The 10000-nt window shown below is 45.7% G+C and overlaps 1 protein-coding gene across 1 annotated transcript in view; it reads right to left on the bottom strand.

Annotated features, from left to right (window-relative positions):
* LOC110512499 (protein NOXP20) overlaps positions 1–10000 on the bottom strand; it is an 18460-nt gene that overhangs the window by 2267 nt on the left and 6193 nt on the right. Inside the window, 4 exon segments of the mRNA XM_036934397.1 lie at positions 1–97; positions 232–405; positions 407–499; positions 1339–1421. The exon segment at positions 1–97 is cut by the window's left edge and continues 43 nt beyond it. Of these exon segments, the coding sequence (XP_036790292.1) occupies positions 1–97; positions 232–405; positions 407–499; positions 1339–1421 (447 nt within the window).

Genomic DNA, 10000 nt, shown 5'->3' with positions numbered 1-10000 from the left:
CCTGTCCGTGGAGGATCAACTCTGCCACCTTGTGGAGCTGTTCGATACTGCGGGCTGTCACCTCCGCCAGGGAGCCCACTGAACACAGGTACACTGCCTAGACACACACACACACACAAGCACACACACAATGTATAAACATTAACACACACTACGTGCTTAAAACGAAAAGCGAGGGAAAGAGAACATGAGAGACAGACAGACAGACATCTGTCCAACATCAGATCTCACCTCTACAGACCTGGATCGTCTCTCTTCCTCATTCTCCTTTATCTCCTCCCCCTCTTTCTTCTCCTTTAGCTCCTCCTCCTCTTTCTCCTCCTTTAGCTCCTCCTCCTCTTTCTCCTCCTCCAGCTCCTCCCCCTCTTTCTTCTCTTCTTCTCCCTCTCTTGTTTCAGGTTCTCCTCTTTGCTCCTCCTCCGTCGCCCCCCCCGATGGTTTCCGTGACAACGACAGGTTTCTCCACCTCTCTCACCCAATCATGCGCTCTCATCCTGGCCTGGGGATGAATTGACATGACATCACTAAACTTTAACCTAAAATAATGAACTCTAATTCAGTAGATTCAATTAAAACTGTGTGTCTGTTACCTTGTTGAGTTTGTCTGTGGTGACAGGGACTGTCTGTTACCTTGTTGAGTTTGTCTGTGGTGACAGGGACTGTCTGTTACCTTGTTGAGTTTGTCTGTGGTGACAGGGACTGTCTGTTACCTTGTTGAGTTTGTCTGTGGTGACAGGGACTGTCTGTTACCTTGTTGAGTTTGTCTGTGGTGACAAGGACTGTCTGTTACCTTGTTGAGTTTGTCTGTGGTGACAGGGACTGTCTGTTACCTTGTTGAGTTTGTCTGTGGTGACAGGGACTGTCTGTTACCTTGTTGAGTTTGTCTGTGGTGACAGGGACTGTCTGTTACCTTGTTGAGTTTGTCTGTGGTGACAAGGACTGTCTGTTACCTTGTTGAGTTTGTCTGTGGTGACAGGGACTGTCTGTTACCTTGTTGAGTTTGTCTGTGGTGACAGGGACTGTCTGTTACCTTGTTGAGTTTGTCTGTGGTGACAAGGACTGTCTGTTACCTTGTTGAGTTTGTCTGGGGTGACAGGGACTGTCTGTTACCTTGTTGAGTTTGTCTGGGGTGACAGGGACTGTCTGTTACCTTGTTGAGTTTGTCTGTGGTGACAGGGACTGTCTGTTACCTTGTTGAGTTTGTCTGTGGTGACAGGGACTGTCTGTTACCTTGTTGAGTTTGTCTGTGGTGACTGTCTGTTATCTTGTTGAGTTTGTCTGTGGTGACAGTGACTGTCTGTTACCTTGTTGAGTTTGTCTGTGGTGACTGTCTGTTACCTTGTTCAGTTTGTCTGGGGTGGCAGCGACGTGAAGCTCAAACAGCAACTCAGTCAGGACACTCACAAACTCCTCCCCATCAGCTGCTGGAAAGAGATTAAACATCAACCAGAGAGAGACAGATTAAACATCAACCAGAGAGAGACAGATTAAACATCAGACCAGAGAGAGACAGATTAAATATCAGACCGGAGAGACAAATTAAATATCAGACCAGAGAGAGACAGATTAAATATCAGACCAGAGAGAGACAGATTAAACATCAACCAGAGAGAGACAGATTAAACATCAACCAGAGAGAGACAGATTAAACATCAGACCAGAGAGAGACAGATTAAACATCAGACCAGAGAGACAGATTAAACATCAGACCAGAGAGAGACAGATTAAACATCAACCGGAGAGAGACAGATTAAATATCAGACCAGAGAGAGACAGATTAAACATCAACCAGAGAGAGACAGATTAAACATCAACCAGAGAGAGACAGATTAAACATCAGACCAGAGAGACAGATTAAATATCAGACCAGAGAGAGACAGATTAAATATCAGACCAGAGAGAGACAGATTAAACATCAGACCAGAGAGACAGATTAAACATCAGACCAGAGAGAGACAGATTAAATATCAACCAGAGAGAGACAGATTAAACATCAACCGGAGAGAGACAGATTAAACATCAACCGGAGAGAGACAGATTAAATATCAGACCAGAGAGAGACAGATTAAACATCAGACCAGAGAGACAGATTAAACATCAGACCAGAGAGAGACAGATTAAACATCAACCGGAGAGACAGATTAAACATCAACCAGAGAGAGACAGATTAAACATCAACCAGAGAGAGACAGATTAAACATCAACCAGAGAGAGACAGATTAAATATCAACCAGAGAGAGACAGATTAAACATCAACCGGAGAGAGACAGATTAAACATCAACCGGAGAGAGACAGATTAAATATCAGACCAGAGAGAGACAGATTAAATATCAACCAGAGAGAGACAGATTAAACATCAACCAGAGAGAGACAGATTAAACATCAACCAGAGAGACAGATTAAACATCAACCAGAGAGAGACAGATTAAACATAAACCGGAGAGAGACAGATTAAATATCAACCAGAGAGAGACAGATTAAACATCAACCAGAGAGAGACAGATTAAACATCAACCGGAGAGAGACAGATTAAACATCAGACCAGAGAGACAGATTAAACATCAACCAGAGAGAGACAGATTAAATATCAGACCAGAGAGAGACAGATTAAACATCAGACCAGAGAGACAGATTAAACATCAACCAGAGAGAGACAGATTAAACATAAACCGGAGAGAGACAGATTAAATATCAACCAGAGAGAGACAGATTAAACATCAACCAGAGAGAGACAGATTAAACATCAACCGGAGAGAGACAGATTAAACATAAACTAGAGAGAGACAGATTAAATATCAACCAGAGAGAGACAGATTAAACATCAACCAGAGAGAGACAGATTAAACATCAACCAGAGAGAGACAGATTAAACATCAGACCAGAGAGACAGATTAAATATCAGACCAGAGAGACAGATTAAACATCAGACCGGAGAGAGACAGATTAAACATCAGACCAGAGAGAGACAGATTAAACATCAGACCGGAGAGAGACAGATTAAACATCAACCAGAGAGAGACAGATTAAACATCAGACCAGAGAGAGACAGATTAAACATCAACCAGAGAGAGACAGATTAAACATCAGACCGGAGAGAGACAGATTAAACATCAACCAGAGAGAGACAGATTAAACATCAGACCGGAGAGAGACAGATTAAATATCAGACCAGAGAGACAGATTAAACATCAACCAGAGAGAGACAGATTAAATATCAGACCAGAGAGAGACAGATTAAATATCAGACCAGAGAGAGACAGATTAAACATCAGACCAGAGAGAGACAGATTAAACATCAACCGGAGAGACAGATTAAACATCAACCGGAGAGAGACAGATTAAATATCAACCAGAGAGAGACAGATTAAACATCAACCAGAGAGAGACAGATTAAACATAAACTAGAGAGAGACAGATTAAACATCAACCGGAGAGAGACAGATTAAACATCAGACCAGAGAGAGACAGATTAAACATCAACCAGAGAGAGACAGATTAAACATCAGACCAGAGAGAGACAGATTAAACATCAACCAGAGAGAGACAGATTAAACATCAGACCGGAGAGAGACAGATTAAACATAAACCAGAGAGAGACAGATTAAACATCAACCAGAGAGAGACAGATTAAACATCAACCGGAGAGACAGATAAAACATAAACCAGAGAGAGACAGATTAAACATCAGACCAGAGAGACAGATTAAACATCAACCGGAGAGACAGATTAAACATCAACCGGAGAGACAGATTAAACATAAACCAGAGAGAGACAGATTAAACATCAGACCAGAGAGAGACAGATTAAACATCAGACCGGAGAGAGACAGATTAAACATCAGACCAGAGAGAGACAGATTAAATATCAACCAGAGAGAGACAGATTAAACATCAACCAGAGAGAGACAGATTAAACATCAACCAGAGAGAGACAGATTAAATATCAACCAGAGAGAGACAGATTAAACATCAACCAGAGAGAGACAGATTAAACATCAGACCGGAGAGAGACAGATTAAACATCAACCAGAGAGAGACAGATTAAACATCAACCAGAGAGAGACAGATTAAACATCAGACCGGAGAGAGACAGATTAAACATCAACCAGAGAGAGACAGATTAAATATCAACCAGAGAGAGACAGATTAAATATCAACCGGAGAGACAGATAAAACATAAACCAGAGAGAGACAGATTAAACATCAGACCAGAGAGACAGATTAAACATCAGACCAGAGAGAGACAGATTAAATATCAACCAGAGAGACAGACAGATTAAATATCAGACCGGAGAGAGACAGATTAAACATCAGACCAGAGAGAGACAGATTAAATATCAACCAGAGAGACAGACAGATTAAACATCAGACCGGAGAGAGACAGATTAAACATCAGACCAGAGAGAGACAGATTAAATATCAACCAGAGAGACAGACAGATTAAACATCAGACCGGAGAGAGACAGATTAAACATCAGACCAGAGAGAGACAGATTAAATATCAACCAGAGAGAGACAGATTAAACATCAACCAGAGAGAGACAGATTAAACATCAGACCAGAGAGAGACAGATTAAATATCAACCAGAGAGAGACAGATTAAACATCAGAGAGAGACAGATTAAACATCAACCAGAGAGAGACAGATTAAACATCAGACCGGAGAGACAGATTAAACATCAAGTCTAGTAATAACTGGGTTGTTACACAAAGAGTGCCCTATGATATTTTAAGTCTAAATTGTGCCAACTAAGTATAAATTGTGCACTAATATTGAATTTTAAAAGACTGTTATTAAATGAAGTGCCCTTTTAATATAGACCACATGGAGAATTCAATAAATCATATTTTTTTTTATATGAATTAAAGGCTAAAGTGCCAACATTTTTGGCAGATTTCAACAAACTAAATGCCCGTAGAGACTGCACGGGTTTAGCCGTCTAATTCCACGACTTTGTCGATATCGTGGAAAAATTCTTAGGTTGTAAACGATTTTCGGACATCTTGGCTGATTCAATGTGACAGGGTCTAGGTCTGCTAATTCAGTACCACTACGTCTTCGCTGGTTCAGTGTGACAGGGTCTAGGTCTGCTGGTTCAGTGTGACAGGGTCTAGGTCTGCTGGTTCAGTACCACTACGTCTTGGCTGGTTCAGTGAGACAGGGTCTAGGTCTGCTGGTTCAGTGTGACAGGGTCTAGGTCTGCTGGTTCAGTGAGACAGGGTCTAGGTCTGCTGGTTCAGTGAGACAGGGTCTAGGTCTGCTGGTTCAGTGAGACAGGGTCTAGGTCTGCTGGTTCAGTGAGACAGGGTCTAGGTCTGCTGGTTCAGTGTGACAGGGTCTAGGTCTGCTGGTTCAGTGAGACAGGGACTAGGTCTGCTGGTTCATTGAGACAGGGTCTAGGTCTGCTGGTTCAGTACCACTACGTCTTGGCTGGTTCAGTGAGACAGGGTCTAGGTCTGCTGGTTCAGTACCACTACGTCTTGGCTGGTTCAGTGAGACAGGGTCTAGGTCTGCTGGTTCAGTGTGACAGGGTCTAGGTCTGCTGGTTCAGTACCACTACGTCTTGGCTGGTTCAGTGAGACAGGGTCTAGGTCTGCTGGTTCAGTGTGATAGGGTCTAGGTCTGCTGGTTCAGTGTGACAGGGTCTAGGTCTGCTGGTTCAGTGAGACAGGATCTAGGTCTGCTGGTTCAGTACCACTACGTCTTGGCTGGTTCAGTACCACTACGTCTTGGCTGGTTCAGTGTGACAGGGTCTAGGTCTGCTGGTTCAGTGAGACAGGGTCTAGGTCTGCTGGTTCAGTGAGACAGGGTCTAGGTCTGCTGGTTCAGTGAGACAGGGTCTAGGTCTGCTGGTTCAGTGAGACAGGGTCTAGGTCTGCTGGTTCAGTGAGACAGGGTCTAGGTCTGCTGGTTCAGTGTGACAGGGTCTAGGTCTGCTGGTTCAGTGTGACAGGGTCTAGGTCTGCTGGTTCAGTGAGACAGGGTCTAGGTCTGCTGGTTCAGTGAGACAGGGTCTAGGTCTGCTGGTTCAGTGAGACAGGGTCTAGGTCTGCTGGTTCAGTGAGACAGGGTCTAGGTCTGCTGGTTCAGTGTGACAGGGTCTAGGTCTGCTGGTTCAGTGTGACAGGGTCTAGGTCTGCTGGTTCAGTGAGACAGGGTATAGGTCTGCTGGTTCAGTGAGACAGGGTCTAGGTCTGCTGGTTCAGTGAGACAGGGTCTAGGTCTGCTGGTTCAGTGAGACAGGGTCTAGGTCTGCTGGTTCAGTGTGACAGGGTCTAGGTCTGCTGGTTCAGTGTGACAGGGTCTAGGTCTGCTGGTTCAGTGTGACAGGGTCTAGGTCTGCTGGTTCAGTGAGTCAGGGTCTAGGTCTGCTGGTTCAGTGAGACAGGGTCTAGGTCTGCTGGTTTAGTACCACTACGTCTTGGCTGGTTCAGTGAGACAGGGTCTAGGTCTGCTGGTTCAGTGAGACAGGGTCTAGGTCTGCTGATTCAGTACCACTACATCTTGGTTCGTTCAGTGTGACAGGGTCTAGGTCTGCTGGTTCAGTGAGACAGGGTCTAGGTCTGCTGGTTTAGTACCACTACGTCTTGGCTGGTTCAGTACCACTACGTCTTGGCTGGTTCAGTGTAACAGGGTCTAGGTCTGCTGGTTCAGTACCACTACGTCTTAGCTGGTTCAGTGAGACAGGGTCTAGGTCTGCTGGTTCAGTGAGACAGGGTCTAGGTCTGCTGGTTCAGTACCACTACGTCTTGGATGGTTCAGTGTGACAGGGTCTAGGTCTGCTGGTTCAGTGAGACAGGGTCTAGGTCTGCTGGTTCAGTACCACTACGTCTTGGCTGGTTCAGTGAGACAGGGTCTAGGTCTGCTGGTTCAGTGAGACAGGGTCTAGGTCTGCTTATTCAGTACCACTACATCTTGGTTCGTTCAGTGTGACAGGGTCTAGGTCTGCTGGTTCAATACCACTACGTCTTGGCTGGTTCAGTGAGACAGGGTCTAGGTCTGCTGGTTCAGTACCACTACATCTTGGCTGGTTCAGTGAGACAGGGTCTAGGTCTGCTGGTTCAGTGAGACAGGGTCTAGGTCTGCTGGTTCAGTGAGACAGGGTCTAGGTCTGCTGGTTCAGTGAGACAGGGTCTAGGTCTGCTGGTTCAGTGAGACAGGGTCTAGGTCTGCTGGTTCAGTACCACTACGTCTTGGATGGTTCAGTACCACTACGTCTTGGCTGGTTCAGTGTAACAGGGTCTAGGTCTGCTGGTTCAGTGAGACAGGGTCTAGGTCTGCTGGTTCAGTACCACTATGTCTTGGATGGTTCAGTGTGACAGGGTCTAGGTCTGCTGGTTCAGTGAGACAGGGTCTAGGTCTGCTGGTTCAGTACCACTACGTCTTGGCTGGTTCAGTACCACTACGTCTTGGCTGGTTCAGTGTAACAGGGTCTAGGTCTGCTGGTTCAGTACCACTACGTCTTGGCTGGTTCAGTGAGACAGGGTCTAGGTCTGCTGGTTCAGTGAGACAGGGTCTAGGTCTGCTGGTTCAGTACCACTACGTCTTGGATGGTTCAGTGTGACAGGGTCTAGGTCTGCTGGTTCAGTGAGACAGGGTCTAGGTCTGCTGGTTCAGTGAGACAGGGTCTAGGTCTGCTGGTTCAGTGAGACAGGGTCTAGGTCTGCTGGTTCAGTACCACTACGTCTTGGATGGTTCAGTGTGACAGGGTCTAGGTCTGCTGGTTCAGTACCACTACGTCTTGGCTGGTTCAGTGAGACAGGGTCTAGGTCTGCTGGTTCAGTGAGACAGGGTCTAGGTCTGCTGGTTCAGTGAGACAGGGTCTAGGTCTGCTGGTTCAGTACCACTACGTCTTGGATGGTTCAGTACCACTACGTCTTGGCTGGTTCAGTGTAACAGGGTCTAGGTCTGCTGGTTCAGTGAGACAGGGTCTAGGTCTGCTGGTTCAGTACCACTATGTCTTGGATGGTTCAGTGTGACAGGGTCTAGGTCTGCTGGTTCAGTGAGACAGGGTCTAGGTCTGCTGGTTCAGTACCACTACGTCTTGGCTGGTTCAGTACCACTACGTCTTGGCTGGTTCAGTGTAACAGGGTCTAGGTCTGCTGGTTCAGTACCACTACGTCTTGGCTGGTTCAGTGAGACAGGGTCTAGGTCTGCTGGTTCAGTGAGACAGGGTCTAGGTCTGCTGGTTCAGTACCACTACGTCTTGGATGGTTCAGTGTGACAGGGTCTAGGTCTGCTGGTTCAGTGAGACAGGGTCTAGGTCTGCTGGTTCAGTGAGACAGGGTCTAGGTCTGCTGGTTCAGTGAGACAGGGTCTAGGTCTGCTGGTTCAGTACCACTACGTCTTGGATGGTTCAGTGTGACAGGATCTAGGTCTGCTGGTTCAGTACCACTACGTCTTGGCTGGTTCAGTGAGACAGGGTCTAGGTCTGCTGGTTCAGTACCACTACGTCTTGGCTGGTTCAGTGAGACAGGGTCTAGGTCTGCTAGTTCAGTGAGACAGGGTCTAGGTCTGCTGGTTCAGTGAGACAGGGTCTAGGTCTGCTGGTTCAGTACCACTACGTCTTGGTCGTAGGCTCTGTCAGTGTCAGAAACGTTGATCCTTTATCGCAATGGTCACCAACCTTTTCTGAGTCAAGGTCACAATTATAAAACAGTTCTGTAGCAATGAGGTTTGTGGCGTAAACTACAGGCCCAATACTTTACCTCCGCATATTGGCTTTGCTTGAATTGCCCTGCCAATGTTGTTCTTCTCAGACCATTTTCAGAAATTATATTTTTCAGAAGAAACGTTGAACAACTAATAGTCAAATCACAGTGTAAGAACAGGTGCTCACCCTGTCACCCTGTCTCACTGTCACCCTGTCTCCCTGTCATACTGTCTCACTGTCACCCTGTCACCCTGTCTCCCCGTCTCCCTGTCTCCCTGTCACCCTGTCACCCTGTCTCACTGTTCTAGTCTTTAAGGTCATTTTCTGTTGCTTTGGTTAGAAGCGGTTTAAACTGAGCTGCTAGGACACAACATGCCAACTCTGTTACCCGTAGATAGACAGGTTAGAAACGGTTTAAACTGATCTGCTAGGACACAACATGCCAACTCTGTTACCCGTAGATAGACAGGTTAGAAACGTTTCAACCTGAGCTGCGGTTAAGAACCCAGCTGTGTTTATCAGTATTTAAGGACCCAGCTGTGTTTTATCAGGAGTTAAGGACCCAGCTGTGTTTATCAGTATTTAAGGACCCAGCTGTGTTTATCAGTAGTTAAGGACCCAGCTGTGTTTATCAGTATTTAAGGACCCAGCTGTGTTTTATCAGTATTTAAGGACCCAGCTGTGTTTATCAGTATTTAAGGACCCAGCTGTGTTTATCAGTATTTAAGGACCCAGCTGTGTTTATCAGTATTTAAGGACCCAGCTGTGTTTATCAGTAGTTAAGGAGCCAGCTGTGTTTATCAGGAGTTAAGGACCCAGCTGTGTTTTATCAGGAGTTAAGGACCCAGCTGTGTTTATCAGTATTTAAGGACCCAGCTGTGTTTATCAGTGGTTAAGAACCCAGCTGTGTTTATCAGTATTTAAGGACCCAGCTGTGTTTATCCGTATTTAAGGACCCAGCTGTGTTTATCCGTATTTAAGGACCCAGCTGTGTTTATCAGTATTTAAGGACCCAGCTGTGTTTATCAGTGTTTAAGGACCCAGCTGTGTTTATCAGTATTTAAGGACCCAGCTGTGTTTATCAGTATTTAAGGACCCAGCTGTGTTTATCAGTATTTAAGGACCCAGCTGTGTTTATCAGTATTTAAGGACCCAGCTGTGTTTATCAGTATTTAAGGACCCAGCTGTGTTTATCAGTATTTAAGGACCCAGCTGTGTTTATCAGTATTTAAGGACCCAGCTGTGTTTATCAGGAGTTAAGGACCCAGCTGTGTTTTATCAGGAGTTAAGGACCCAGCTGTGTTTATCAGTGTTTAAGGACCCAGCTGTGTTTATCAGTATTTAAG

This window comes from Oncorhynchus mykiss, chromosome 10, assembly GCF_013265735.2.
Source record: "Oncorhynchus mykiss isolate Arlee chromosome 10, USDA_OmykA_1.1, whole genome shotgun sequence".
Lineage (NCBI taxonomy): Eukaryota > Metazoa > Chordata > Actinopteri > Salmoniformes > Salmonidae > Oncorhynchus > Oncorhynchus mykiss.
Note: the sequence above shows the minus strand (reverse complement) of the source record. Positions and strands in the feature narration are given on the sequence as shown.